Genomic DNA, 14,576 nt, shown 5'->3' with positions numbered 1-14,576 from the left:
GATATCTCGTGAGAACAAAGCCCCCGCGCTGACATCAGCAAAAACGACGCCAGTCCCAAATGGGCAAACCATCAACAGCGGATGCGGCAAAACAATCAATCCCCTCCACTTCCCACCTGGCCGACCTATGCACTCTGCTAGCGAGCAGAACGCCGTTTCGGAGTCGCAACCATGAGGATTACTGAAATTGTCATAGATGTGAGGCTCAACATTGCCTCATAGTTATTCACTGCGCTAACAAGGTCGTCAGGGCTTCAAATCGTATGCTGTGCGTACGGTGATCTCGGGATGGTATGCAATCCTCCGAATCCAAGCATGAACAAATCATGGCGTTGGGCGAGTTTGGGCGTGACGGGATTTTACTAATCGTGCGATGTAGGGACGAAGCCTTTAACTCGATCACCGGCCTGAACGGCAGTGGTAAATCCAACATCCTCGATGCTATTTGCTTCGTGCTTGGTATCACCAACATGACCACAGTCCGCGCGCAAAACCTCCAAGATCTTATCTACAAGCGTGGCCAAGCCGGTGTCACGAAAGCCAGCGTTACAATCGTTTTCGACAACCGGGATACCGCGAAGTCGCCGATCGGATTTGAGGAGTATGCGAATATTTCCGTCACTCGACAGATTGTGCTAGGTGGCACAAGCAAATACTTGATCAACGGCCACCGCGCGCAACAGCAGACTGTTCAGAACTTGTTCCAGAGTGTTCAGCTGAACATCAACAACCCCAACTTCCTCATTATGCAAGGTCGCATTACGAAAGTCCTGAACATGAAATCAGTCGAAATACTGTCGATGATCGAGGAGGCAGCTGGTACACGAATGTTTGAGGATCGAAGAGAGAAAGCGAACAGGACAATGGGAAAGAAAGAGCTGAAGCTGCGCGAGATCGAAGAGCTGCTGAAGGAAGAGATTGAACCTAAGCTTGAGAAGCTCCGGTCAGAGAAGCGAGCCTTCCTCGACTTTCAACAGACGCAGAATGACCTCGAGCGCTTGACTCGACTTGTTGTAGCCCATGACTATGTTCGTGGCGGCGAGCGGCTGAGAGTTGCAGGCGAAGAGTGCGAAAACAAACGTAACAAAGCGCAGGCACTCGAAGATAACGCGCACAAACTCAAAAGTGAGATTGCCCATTTAGAGGAGGACGTGAAACGGGTGCGCGCAGCTCGCGACAAGGAACTCCGAAAAGGCGGCAAATTCCAGGGGCTTGAAGATGAGGTCAAGAACTACTCGCACGAGTTGGTCCGACTGACTACAGTTTTTGATCTGAAGAATGCAAGCATAGACGAAGAGAAAGAGAAACGACGGACCATTCAAAATACGGTCACTGATCTTGAGAAAATCTTGAAGGAGAAGCGCAAGATCTATGAGAAGCTACAGGCCCAGTACGATACCGCCAAGGCCGAGTTGGACGCACAAAATGTGGAAGTGGAGCAAAAGGAGGAACTGCTCCAGACATTGCAGACTGGTGTCGCCTCGAAGGAGGGCCAGGAGAGTGGTTACCAAGGTCAATTGCAAGATGCCCGGAACCGTGCAAGCAATGCCGCCACAGAACAAGAGCAAGGAAAGCTCAAAATCAACCATCTTGAAAAGCGCATCAAAGAAGAGGAGCCTCGCGCAAAGAAGGCAAAGGAGCAAAACTTGGGGCTTCTGCGTGACCTCGAAGGATTGAAGTCTCAAGCCAACAAGTTGGAGTCCGAGCTGACCCGGCTTGGGTTCGAGCCTGGGAAGGAGGAGCAGATATATCAGGAGCAGACCGAGCTTCAACGCGATATTCGCGACCTCCGCCAGCGGGCTGATGGGCTCAAGCGCCAGGCAGCGAACATCGATTTCAATTACGCAGACCCTTATCCCAATTTTGACCGGTCCAAGGTCAAGGGTTTGGTTGCTCAACTTTTCACCCTCAACAAGGACCAGGTTCCAGCTGCAACTGCTCTGGAGATCTGCGCCGGTGGTCGTCTTTACAATGTGGTCGTGGACAGCGCAGAGACCGGCACCCAGCTGCTTCAGAAAGGCAAGCTGCGCAAGCGAGTGACTATCATTCCCCTTAATAAGATTTCCGCCTTTAAGGCCTCTGCGGAAAAGATCGGAGCTGCACAGAACCTTGCCCCTGGCAAGGTCGACCTCGCTCTATCCTTGGTTGGATACGACGAGGAAGTTCTAGCGGCGATGAACTATGTATTCGGCAACACCCTTATCTGCGATGATGCCGACACAGCCAAGAAGGTAACATTTAATCCGTCAGTTCGGATGAAGAGTGTCACGCTGGAGGGAGATGTGTATGATCCGTCCGGAACACTTTCCGGTGGAAGCTCCCCCCAACTCCAGCGGTGTTCTTGTTACCTTGCAAAAGCTCAACGATATCACCAAGGAGCTGCGGAGCAAAGAACGACAGCTCGCGACTTTGGAGGATCACATGAAGAGGGAAAAGAAGAAGCTCGATTCCGTTCGCTCCATCAAACAAAATCTGGATCTGAAGAACCACGAGATTAAACTTACCGAGGAGCAAATTAACAGCAACTCTTCGTCTTCGGTATGTTCTCCTAATCTGTTCCCCCAATTTGCTGTTAACCCCAGTTAGATCATCCAAGCTGTTGAGGAGATGAGATCAAACATCGAACAACTCAAGAATGACATCGCCGACGCAAAATCTCGCCAGGCCGAAGCATCCAAGGACATCAAGCGAATTGAGAAAGACATGAGTGAATTCAGCGACAACAAGGATAGCAAGTTGGAGGAACTGCAGACAACGCTCGATAAACTCAAGAAGAGCTACGCCAAAAATTCTAGCTCGGTCAAAGAGCTGCAGAAGGAATTGCAGACTTCCAGACTAGACTCTGAACAAGTTGGAAGCGACTTGTCCGCGGCTGAGGAGCAATTGATCGAGTCAGACAATACCCTTAGCGCCCAAGTACAAGAGATTGAATCACAAAAACGGGAGCAAGCGCGGCTGAAGGTTTGTGATGCCCTTGCAACACTACTGAAATATCACTGACAATTCTAGGATGCCCATGACATCGCACAGGCTCAGCTCGATGACGAGCGGGCCAAGTTGACCGGCTTTGACGAGGAGTTGCGAGAATTAGAAGAAGCTATGAAGAGCAAATCCTCTCAGATCACCGAGGATGCACTAGAGGCGCAGAAGCTTGGCCATCAGCTCGAAAAGCTCCAAAAGGACCAGTACACTGCTAGTCAGGCTGTGGCTCACATGGAACAAGAACATGAGTGGATTGCAGATGAGAAAGAAAACTTCGGACGCGCCAACACTCCCTACGATTTCCAGAACCAGAACATTGCCGAGTGCAAGTCTACCCTACGCAACTTGACTGAGCGATCCCAAGGCATGAAAAAGAAAATCAACCCGAAGGTCATGAACATGATTGACAGCGTCGAGAAGAAGGAGGCTGCTCTTAAGAACATGATGAAGACCGTCATTCGTGACAAGCGAAAGATCGAGGAGACCATCATGAACCTGAACGAATACAAAAAGGAAGCTCTCCATAAGACGTGGGTCAAGGTGAATGGCGACTTCGGACAGATCTTCAACGAGCTCCTACCGGGAAGTTTTGCCAAGCTCGACCCTCCCGAGGGCAAAGATATCACGGATGGTCTCGAGGTGAAGGTGTCCCTGGGCAAGGTCTGGAAGCAGAGTTTGACAGAACTGAGCGGTGGCCAACGTTCGCTCATTGCTCTCTCATTGATCATGGCGCTCTTGCAATTCAAGCCCGCTCCAATGTACATTCTGGACGAGGTCGACGCCGCGCTCGATCTGTCACACACGCAAAACATTGGTCGACTGATCAAGACCCGTTTCAAGGGATCTCAGTTCATCGTCGTCTCGTTGAAGGATGGCATGTTCCAAAACGCCAACCGCATTTTCCGCACGCGGTTCAGCGAGGGTACCAGTATTGTTCAGGCGTTGACTCCAGCGGATTTGAAATAAGCATGCACATGAGCTTGGTTGTCTATAGTTTCTTTCGTGGTGTGTTGGTCCGGTGGAGTGTGAGATTATTATGTCTGGCCTTTGGTGTTTGGTTGCTTTTGGATGGGAATGGATCTCTATTTTATGAATTATGCATGGTAAAGACTATTTCAATTTTCTTCATGGGTATACACTATACAAGTGTACAATCTCAGTGCACAATATAAGTTGTCGCTCAAGACAAACTTCCAAACTTGGAAACTCCGGTACCCGGCACGTGCCCAACCCTCGACCTGATCCGTGCCACCTTCCAACGCGCATTGCGATTTCATTGAAATTACCCCCATTGCGCCAATACCTAAAGTACCTCACCTGGGCATCACTTATATTAAATCATATTCAACTCGACGTCTTGCCTTTCTCAGAACCGTTACCGCCAGACACCGACACCGGGGACCCTGAACACCTGCCTCTACTTGCGCTCCGCCAACACAAGATGTCAGACGAGGAACCTTCGCTGAACATACCCTCACTTCTGACCTTAGCGGTTGTATCATACTTTGTTATCCGGTGGTTCTTTAATCGCGATGAAAGCGCCGCGGGAGGAAGCCGAGGTCGGGGGCGTGGCAATGTTGTCGATCCGGCGCAGGTGGAACAGATCGCGCAGATGTTCCCTCAACTAAGCACTCGAGGTATAATGTGGGATCTGCAGCGTAATGGGGGCAGTGTCGCCGCAACAACAGAGAGGATTCTGACTGGACGGGGTTTGGAAACGGTACGTTCTGCGCTGGGATCACATTTCCCCGCCTTATTTTTTATTCGTGACAACTTGACTTGGTTGCGGGCTGCGAATATCAACTTCAAATCTAAATAGAACATTGACTGATCTATTCTCTTAGCCTCCTCTTTCGTTCCAACCTCAGGTCGCAATCCCCCCAACCAACATTCCGCCGACCCAGACCGCTACGGCCGCATCCGCGCCCAAAGCGGACGCACAGGACTTGATATCTCGGTATAATCTGAGCGCAAAGGCTGAGAGCCCTCCCGCAGAGTCACGATCCGAGGTACCTTCCAAGTCCACCTGGTCTCAGAACAAGGAAGAGCGCCAGCGGATACTTCAGAAGCGTCGAGATGATATGATTTTAGCGGCGCGGAGGAAGATGATGCAAAAGAACCAGGGCGATGCCCAATGATATGAGAATTTCTACGCTCGCATGTCAACATTGTGACTCTGTACACTGCTTTTGACGTTGATAAGTCTGGCCAAACCCGGCACAGTGTTTCCCGGAGGCCGATATACCCTCTCCGCTCTTTGGGTTTTGTTTCGACATCATTCCTCTTCGTTTGTATTAAAGCGCTCGCATGCTGTATGGTGTTAGTTAAATTGGAACAGTTTCGATTATAACCGTTGGTCATTGGATTGCGGAGGGTTATTGGATTATATACATGAAAGTCGTTTTGGGCATTGGTCTGCGTCACATATGCACCGAATAACTCCGAATGAAAGATACCCCCAAAACAGGAAAAGAAACGTCTTAAATGCTTAGAACTCCATGTAATCTTCTTCTTCGTCATCGTCCTGAGTGCCATCGTAGCCACCGTTTGCTCTCTGCTCGGCCATCTGCTCGCGCCGGGCCTGTTCCTTGGAGGACCCAATTCTCCTATAAGCCAGTTAGCAACGAAAGTCTCCCATATACTCGGATACGGAAGTGCCCGAGAAAGATGTCAAACATACCGAAGACCATCCACCACGCCAGTAATAAACCCTCGCTCCTCTCCCAGCTCCATAGAACCGACACCCGTCAAAGCAACACCACCACCACCGGTCGCCGCAGCATCCAGCACATCAACGCCAGACCTCATTTTGGCCATGCGCACCTCACGCAGGTCCTTCAGCAGCCTCCGTATCTGATCCGGGTCCACGAGATCATCACTCGCGGCGTCAAGCAGCAGATTCCCAACCTCAACCCAGTGAAACGGCAGGGAAGGGGGATCTCGAGAAGAGATTACGGTCTGGGCTGTGTTCTGATGTAGGAAAGGCGGCGCGGCATAATACCGATTCCCATCTGGTGTATACTGTGGCCGAGCAGACGGCAGGGCATCGCGGTCCAAAATGCTAGGTTGACCGGGCAGGGGAGGAGGTGGGGAGAAAGCGTTTTTGTAATCTTGGTGCTGGGACTCGACTTCGAGGATGAGAGCTAACGGCTCTGGGTGTAACCATGTTGGTGGGATGATGTTTGCGCGGCGTTGGCGTTTAAGGAGGAGCGCGAGCCAGAGGGGGAGGGAAGCACGTCGGGGCGGAACAAGAGGTTCAATGGGTCCCTGGGAATAGTTAGCTCTGGGAAGTTCAGATGAAGCAGTTCGGAGGCGCATTCACTCCTAGTAGTTCGAGGCCTTCTAGACGCTGGCGAGGCACAATTGTCACTGTTTCCATCTCCGCCAGGAAGGCGATCTCTGACGCCGTAACGCCCCGAGGAAGAGGGAAAGCCATTGAGGGTGTGAATAGGAAGGCGGAAGCGATTTCAATTAATCACGAGAGTCGCGATCTCATCGTTTTTCTGAGGATGATATAGGTCGTCTTGATCGCGGCCTGGACCTGGACCGTTTGCTTTGCCTTCCTTTCTTTTCCTGTCTTTTCTTCTTATTTGTTAACCGCGTATTTGCTCTTGAAATGATCAATTGACTATTATTGAACGTCTTCTTTCATGTCGCGTCGAGATGGCGACCTCGAAACGGTCGAAACGTTTGAAACGTTTGCATCGGTCGTGCTCCGCAGCCGATGACTGGGACCCGGTGGCCGATGGATTGAAGATCACTTGGCAACTGTATCTGCTTGCTGCGAACGATTATTTGCGCAGCATGGCCAATCCTCCAGAATCAGATCTCAGCCGGAGTGCTCGATGGTTGGTTCCGTTTTGCTTGGTCTTGGTTCCTCTCTGGGTGAGTCTCGTCAACAAGGTTGTCCCAGAGCCCTACCTTGACGAAGTCTTCCATGTCCCGCAAGCACAAGCATACTGGTCGCATAAGTGGACACAATGGGATCCGAAGCTCACAACACCACCGGGTCTATATCTGTGCTCATACATCATCTTCGCTATTGTGTTGCTGCTACGCGGGTCCCCGACAAAGCTTACTCCGGATGTCCTGCGCATGACGAACGTTGGTGCGACAACTGTTGTTTTTCCCTGGAGACTGCAAAAGTTGCTTGATACCCTACAGAGGACGACAAATACTCGACCGCTGGGAGCGAACGTGTCTCATACAGTGCTGAACATCTGCTTGTTTCCCCCGCTGTTCTTCTTCTCTGGTCTGTACTACACAGATGTTCTTGCTTTGCTGGTTGTTGTGGAGGCGTACAATTGGGACCTGAAGAGAGACACAGAGAGACACCAGCAAGGTGGCTCCGGAAAAGACAAAAAACAAGGGCCTAGCAATGGCATTCTGGAGACATTGGGATTCTTGGCCTTCGCGCTGGCTGCACTGGTCTTTCGACAGACCAATATCTTCTGGGTCTCGGTTTTCTTAGGTGGACTTCAGGTGGTCCGCAAGATTCGAAAGTCTGCCACGCCCTGCATGTCATCCAAAGTGTCTACTATTGTGAAGCAAGGCCTGCAGAATGAAGTGTATGATCCTCTCGTTTCGGAGGCTTCCTTGGAAGGTAAATTGATCTGTTGAACATACAATATAAAGCAAGCCGGGGACCATTCTAACCTAGTATATAGATTACCTGAAGACCGCCATCTCACTTGCAACTGTCGGCCTGAAGCAGCCTTTCCCTCTCCTTGTTTCTCTCATTCCCCACATCATCGTCCTTGCGGCCTTTGGTGCGTTTGTGCTTTGGAACAATGGAGTCGTCCTAGGTACGGGTGGCTTGTTTATTTACATTAAATACGATTTTGACTAACCCCTGCTATTCAATAGGTCACAAGGAGTTCCATACCGCGGGTATCCATCTGGCTCAGATGCTCTACATCTGGCCGTATTTCACCTTCTTCTCATGGCCTCTCTTCATCCTTCCCTTGATCAACATTCTCGCCCTTAAGCCACTCCCTAAATATTTGAACCTCGGCTTCCCGCCGAAACAGATGAAATATCCCAAACTCAAAGCAGCCCTGATTGTGATCCCGCTTATGCTTGCCGTGGTCCACTTCAACACCATTGTGCACCCCTTCACCCTTGCTGATAACCGACACTATGTGTTCTACGTGTTCCGCATTCTTCTGCTTCACCCAGCAGTCAAGTATGCTGCAGTGCCAGTCTATTTCCTCTGCGGATGGGTCGTGATCTCCGCCTTCGGATTTACCACCATTCAACGTCCGCCCAAAGCCCTGCGAGTTCAGCAATCTGCTCCAACTGCGCCTCAAGCTCCAGCTCCGGCTCCGGCTCCGGCTCCAGTAGCTCAAGAGCCCAAATCCACTTCGTCTTCTGTGCGCAAGCCTTTACAAGCGCACCAACAGCCACCAAAGGGGACGAAGAAGCCCAACCGGCCCAGTAACAAGAAGTCCAAGAAGGCCGATCCACCAACAGAGACCAAGAACACTGACACAAGCGAGCTACCAGCAGAGATTACGGATCCAAAAGATCCCGCGGTCCTGGCTAGGGTCCAGCAACACATATTCACGCGGCAGAGAGAATTGCTTGAGGCACCGCGCGTTAGCTTCGTCCTTGTTTGGCTGGCCGCTACTTCCCTGTCTCTCATCACAGCACCCCTTGTCGAACCCCGCTACCTCATCATCCCTTGGGTTATGTGGCGTGTGCATCTTCCTCCTCTGCCATGTCTGTTCAGGGACCGAGAAACTCGCCCCCGCACAGAGGAAGCTAAGCGTCGCTCGGACCTCATTGTCAACTCGCCAAAGTTTGTGGAGACGGTCTGGTTCTTGGTCATTAATCTGATCACTGGGTATGTCTTCCTGTACAAGGGCTTTGAGTGGCCGCAGGAGCCTGGCAAGACTCAGCGCTTCATGTGGTGATCTTTCTGCTCTTTTACTCTTTAATACTCCCTTTTGGCCTACCTTGGTTTGGTCATTTGTACAATAGAAAATGTAAACTTGCTTGACTACTCATTCAATGATCTTTTTCTGTAGCGCCTGCGTATAGAAATGATCGTAATTTATATGGTCTAGAAGGATAAGTAAACAGGAATAGTCGGCCGCTCATGCGGCCATAGCGGTGTGCTCAACTAGTCCTTTTAGATGCCGAGAACAGTCACTAGTTGTTCTAAGTCTTGTTCATATAAAGTCCATCGAGCGTCCGGGCTATATTGTAGATCTGTAGATCCTATCTTCACGAAGAAAAGGAGTGATATCTACATATTCCGTATTCCAATAAACCATTTACCAGAAAAGAGACCCCCTTCGCTACCCTCGTCAATTATGCCTACTGCTGACCCTTCCACGCGCTATATTTGCGGTAAATATCATGGCGGAAGGTTTGCTTCAGATCGGCCATCAAGTCTCCATCGACCGGCAGCGCAGCTTGGATAGCACCAACGCCACAGAGGTTGTTCTTTCGATCAATGAACCAAGTGAGCGTCAAGCCACCACCCCAAGTCAACGTCCGCTCGCCATACCAGCCATCAACATCCTCAAGCGTCAGCAAACCGCCCAACCCATAGCCAACTTTCGTTTCCAGATCCGTTCCAACGCGGAAGAAGGGCCCTAGAGGACTAGCAAGCGCAGCTCGGTGGCTTGCCGCCGCTTCGGGGCCAAGGTGTTGCTGGAACATATTGTCGACGGCAGCGGGCTTAAGCAACACGCCATCATTAGCCAGCAGCGAGCGAAGAATCTTAACAAAATCCAAGCCAGTTAAGAACAACCCATGACCACCAAAGGCACCACGGCCTCGCAAGTTCATCTCGCCGCCACCGCCGAGCACGGCATTACCAAGAGCACCGGGGTCACTGGGGTTAAGGTCGACGAGACGGGCTCGCAGATCCTCACGGGTAACAGGGTAGAACTGAGCATCTGCAATACCGAGCGGATCAAAGATGCGCTTTTGCATGAACTCTATCAAAGTGCCACCAGTGACGCGCTCCACCACACGGCCAGCCCAGTCAAGACCGGGCCCGTACATCCAGCCGGCACCGGGCTGGAAGCTGAGCGGGTAGGAGAACATCTCCTCAACGAGACGAGGTTCTTCATTCTCAGGGTTGGCATACTGCGCACGCCACTTGGCGATGGGCGGGTTCAGGAAGTGGTAGGAGGTGCCAGAGCTGTGTGTAAGCAGCATCTTGAGGGTGATGGGGCGGGCTGGTGGATCGAGCCGAGGGCTTTCATCGTCGGCAAAGCCAGTGAGAACATACTTTGCTGCGAGCTCTGGGGCGATGGACGACAGATCGCCATCTAGACTTAGTAGGCCGTCTTCGACGCACTGGAGGGCGGCGATGGTTGTGATCAATTTTGTGGCTGAGGCTAGGTACAGCACATCATCGAGCTGCTGTGGTTGCTTCTCGCCTGAGAGTAGAGTGCGCTCTCCGATTGCCTTGTTGTAGACGAAGTGGCCTTCGGCATCAGTGGCACAGACTACAGCGCCGTTGATCTTGCCGGTGTCGATAGCGGCTTGGAAACTAGCGTCCATGTTTTCTTTTTGGAGAGAATGAGAGAATGATACTAAGACAGAGGGTCTACATATAAGGGGTAGCTGGGGGGTTTAAATAATAATCAGCTATGTACAATACGTCGAGAGGATCAGTCTGGGGTCTCTTTTTGGCCAAGTACAGTGGTTGCCTTAGGGCTCCGCCAACCCCACCTGCCCAGGTTGGTTCCCGGGCGGTTCCCGGGCGGGTCCAGGACTGGCCAATCACCATGCATAATTCAAGGCGGTGTGATTCTGCCACCGAGTGAGGTTAAATTCAACTTCAAGGCCATACATTTCGCCCTTCGGGGCATATGGTCAACTGAAAATATACAGAGAAGATTAGCATGGCCCCTGCACTAAGGATGACACGCATAATCAAAGAGAAGCTACCTATTTTTTTTTCTGTCACGCAAGCTCAATTGAGGTGTTAGAGTATGGGGCTTTTTGTGATAGTATTGTACTTCACGTGTCCAGATGTTGCCATCGCCGTTCGACTCTCCGCGTTGTCGGTATTATGCAGTCACCCACTTTGGAAGGTTGGAAGGTTTGAGAGATCACGTGACATAGTTTGCTCCTACACACTTGTAGTAGGTAGTTTCCCTTTATTTATTTTTTTCCAGTATCATCTATTTATTCATAAGTAGGTTCTCCGTTACCTCTCAATTTTCTACTGACATTTGTTCAATGTTGTATGTATGGCCAAACCTGCTCAGTCCAATGCTCGACCCAAATCCCGTGGAATGAGTATGAGTATAGCCCTAAGTGCAGGTTCCGGAATCAGTCCCCACGCTACGATCCCGCGATCCCAGCCGCAGTATTTAAATCCGTATGTCATTCTACATGTAAACAAAGAAGTTGAACTTCAAATTGAACTTCTATTCGCCGGTCCGTTCGTTCTCCGTTCGTTCGCTGTTTCCAAGATTAGTCTAGTCCCTGGTGTGAGTCGCACCTACCCAGACCGTTCGCTACTTGACAGGCTGTGAATTCATTGTTCTGACAATCGTATTTATATTTTATTATTTTGATTTTTTAAAGAATATTTCGGTATATCCATGTTAGAAATATAAAAGCCAAGCCCTGGACTATTTCATCTTTTCTTTCTTCTCTGTATCAAATGCAATCATGGTTAACAAAATAGGTCTACGGGGAGCTCTCTCCAAACTACGCAAGTCGCCTGCCCAACCTACACGTGAGCCAGAGATTGTCCATCCTCAAGAAATTATCTATCCTCATTTCAAGCGTCCTGTCTCAAAGGATTCCCCCATTTATTCTGAATTGATGTTCCCTCCTACTCCTCTCCCAACTGTCCCCATGGCGTCCGATTCCAACCTTGATCCTCTAGTCATGGCTTCTACCATTTCCCAGGCCCGCCTGAATGCTCTGCAATCAGGAGACGACCTGGATTTGTTTTTCCAAAAGGGTAAGGACTGTATTGATGCTTACGCCCAGGCCATCAAGGCCATGATGGAAGATGCCTCTGTCCGCGTCAAGGCTGGAGAGGATCCTCCATTTGAAGAGATCGAACAGATGAAGGAGCGCTTCTTCAAATACTGCCAGTCAATCGTGGAGGAAGCATTGACCCTGGTCGCACGAGCTCGAGCTGCCAGACACCCCCAGCACACCGAAGTTTCCACCAGCTCGACCGTGCCTTCGCTGGTCTCCTCAACTTCAACTTCAACTTCAACCCCGGCTTGGTATGAGCCAGACGTGCCCTGGGACCTTGACCGACCTGATGACAGAACAGGATTCTCTGGCGCATTGGTGAGTGATTTGTCTCCACGCATTGATCTCACTTTTGAGAGAGTTGGCATTGACCCTGACCTCTGATAGCTCGCGTCTAGTGGCCAGGACCGCCTTCGTCTCTACACTGTGAGCAGTGACGACTGGGTCATGGTCCCATCGATCCCATCTCCCACATCTCCAACCAAAATTGTGGCCCCCAACCACATGGATCCTGTTGAGGAATCGATTCATCTCGGTGTCATCGTGCGCATCTTCGGCAAGGTGTACACAATGGCGAAGATGATGGAGACAATCACCATGTATTACGGCGCTGACGTAGGCCTTGCCCCAATCCTTCTACCTATTGCTTGGAAATGTAACTGCTAACGCCGACTTTCTACTCTTAGCCCGACGATTCCAAGACTGGCCTGACATACTGGATCACACGCAGCGAGCAAAACGTGCGCACTCCAAAGATAGCTGTGCTCATTGACATTGTCGAAAACCTGTATTACGCCCTCTATTCCCGCCTTACCATTGAGCTGGCCAGCATTGAGCTCTGCGGTTCCTTCCCAATCGACGCTCGTGCAGTACGAATGGAGATTCCGCACCTTATGCCAGAGGCTGATCATCTCTATCGCATCGCACTAGCGTTCAAGGAAGTGCTGGACTCTCCCCAAATCTGTGCAATCCTTCGGAAAGACGTCCTCGCCTACTTCCAGCAAGCATATATCGACCAGCCCAGAGAAGAGGAACGCCGCCAGTGGACCATTGATTACCTGGGGTATCGTGAGTTTGCGATGCGAACCGTCTCTTACCGACGCGGATCCTACTGTGAGAAATGGCGACAACTGATTCCCTTCTTCAACTCCATCTCAGCGGAAACCATGACAGCACTGTCAGAGAAGTATCTGTTCCTGACTCCATGGCGTATTCCGCCTGACGACATCCCATTCGACCACCTTCCATGGCTCAGCCAAGACGCTGTGGGAATGGAGGTCTGGGACACGGATGTTGTGAACGAGAGACACTTGTCACAAAGGGCCCAAATTAACGGTACAGGCATGGGAGACGAGCGCAAGAAAGAGCCCATCCCTGATCTTTACTACCATGTCAGACAAGGAAAGTGCATTTGCGACTCTATCTGCCAATGTTCCTTGCACTGCATCTACGATGTGGAGCGCTACTGCCGTTGTTCGGAACGACATGTACGCATCATGGCGGCCAAGCGTGGACTTGCACACAGACGGAATAGCGGACCTACTTTCGCCGCTACTGCTTCCACAATTGCTCGCAAGTTCTTCGATGGCTTAGCTGAGCTCAAGCGTGACGTCAAGGACAACGTTATCGCCATTGAATTGGAGAATGCTTTCGAATTCTTCGCTCTGTTAATCTCCAACGAACGCGCTATGACACCCAGTGAACGCTCCGGGAAGAGCTCCTAAGAGCCGTCTCTCATTTCACGATTTACGATCACGATCACGACTACACCTACGATTCACGATTCACGATTCCCGATTCGCAGTCCCGTCACTCCAACCACGACTTACGATCACGATCACGACTACGATTCACGATTCGCAGTTTCCAATGCCAATCCAAGTTTCACGAGAAGCACCCAACCGAAACCAATGTGCAAAACAAAAACGAAAACGAAAAAAAAAAAGAGTGAAAAAGAACACCCTCAAAAATGACAACAAAGGTGACAACAAAAGGAGGAAAAGGTAATGGATCCCACCAGGAATGTGTTCGATGAGGAGAAACCATCGAAAGGAAGTAATGAGAGGAAGCAAAAGGGCAATCAACATCATTTGACAGATATCGGAAACTGATCATGAGCCATGTCATTTATTTGATGAAGCCACGACGAGAGGTCTACATATCCTGTCTTGAAATGAATTAATTCAGCCCAAGCTGCTACCTAATGTTCCGTACAGACCCATCCCATATACGACGAGGCGACCTCATCAACAGCAGAGCACGCGGCTACACCTTCAGGAGCCCATCATAAGTGATACACTTTGGACCACCCGGCTTCGCGAGACACCCTACCTTGGTAATACTACCTCTGCCTCGTATCTAACCTCCACAGCATTGACATGGAAATCATCTCCACCGATGTCTTGGGGCATTTTGAAGTATTCCCCAGCTCCAGTTAGTTCAGCGATTGGTGCGAGACTGGCTATGGTCTTCAACGCTAATCTTCAACCGGTGGACATATTCAGATCCTTCTTTTTGGACTCGCTAACTTGTCCTGTAGTTCAGTTTGAATCATTTTGCATCTCTTGCTGACTCGGCTGATATAGCCTTTACTGGAACATATGTGTGAACAGAGCGAAATCAACTGTAAC

General features: G+C 50.5%; 6 protein-coding genes across 6 annotated transcripts; 4 read left to right on the top strand and 2 right to left on the bottom strand.

Annotated features, from left to right (window-relative positions):
* Positions 1–171: 171 nt before the first annotated feature.
* Positions 172–3,948, top strand: N7519_001645 (condensin subunit SMC2; the record flags this gene model as incomplete). Its single annotated transcript, XM_057288423.1, has 6 exons — positions 172–198; positions 251–291; positions 380–2,284; positions 2,334–2,538; positions 2,587–2,961; positions 3,010–3,948. 6 exons carry the CDS (start codon positions 172–174, stop codon positions 3,946–3,948), a joined length of 3,492 nt encoding a protein of 1,163 aa, XP_057154506.1.
* Positions 3,949–4,423: 475 nt separating this feature from the next.
* Positions 4,424–5,120, top strand: N7519_001644 (CUE domain-containing protein; the record flags this gene model as incomplete). The annotated part of the gene is made up of 2 exons (XM_057288422.1): positions 4,424–4,702; positions 4,827–5,120. The coding sequence occupies 2 exons, from the start codon at positions 4,424–4,426 to the stop codon at positions 5,118–5,120; spliced, it is 573 nt and encodes a 190-aa protein (XP_057154505.1).
* Positions 5,121–5,470: 350 nt separating this feature from the next.
* On the bottom strand, positions 5,471–6,418 carry psf2 (DNA replication protein PSF2; the record flags this gene model as incomplete). Its single annotated transcript, XM_057288421.1, has 3 exons — positions 5,471–5,588; positions 5,663–6,249; positions 6,305–6,418. The coding sequence occupies 3 exons, from the start codon at positions 6,416–6,418 to the stop codon at positions 5,471–5,473; spliced, it is 819 nt and encodes a 272-aa protein (XP_057154504.1).
* A 227-nt stretch (positions 6,419–6,645) lies between these two features.
* Positions 6,646–8,897, top strand: alg10 (dolichyl-P-Glc:Glc(2)Man(9)GlcNAc(2)-PP-dolichol alpha-1,2- glucosyltransferase; the record flags this gene model as incomplete). Its single annotated transcript, XM_057288420.1, has 3 exons — positions 6,646–7,585; positions 7,650–7,787; positions 7,849–8,897. 3 exons carry the CDS (start codon positions 6,646–6,648, stop codon positions 8,895–8,897), a joined length of 2,127 nt encoding a protein of 708 aa, XP_057154503.1.
* Positions 8,898–9,303: 406 nt separating this feature from the next.
* On the bottom strand, positions 9,304–10,503 carry N7519_001641 (serine hydrolase domain-containing protein; the record flags this gene model as incomplete). Its single annotated transcript, XM_057288419.1, has 1 exon — positions 9,304–10,503. One exon carries the CDS (start codon positions 10,501–10,503, stop codon positions 9,304–9,306), a length of 1,200 nt encoding a protein of 399 aa, XP_057154502.1.
* Positions 10,504–11,625: 1,122 nt separating this feature from the next.
* Positions 11,626–13,670, top strand: N7519_001640 (uncharacterized protein; the record flags this gene model as incomplete). Its single annotated transcript, XM_057288418.1, has 3 exons — positions 11,626–12,264; positions 12,334–12,561; positions 12,633–13,670. 3 exons carry the CDS (start codon positions 11,626–11,628, stop codon positions 13,668–13,670), a joined length of 1,905 nt encoding a protein of 634 aa, XP_057154501.1.
* Between the last annotated feature and the right edge of the window lie 906 nt (positions 13,671–14,576).

This window comes from Penicillium mononematosum (assembly GCF_028829835.1).
Source record: "Penicillium mononematosum strain IBT 11891 chromosome Unknown utg000001l:1.0-4488741.0:1.0-4491989.0, whole genome shotgun sequence".
NCBI classification, from domain to species: Eukaryota; Fungi; Ascomycota; class Eurotiomycetes; order Eurotiales; family Aspergillaceae; genus Penicillium; species Penicillium mononematosum.
This window is presented reverse-complemented; position numbering and strand designations above follow the sequence as displayed.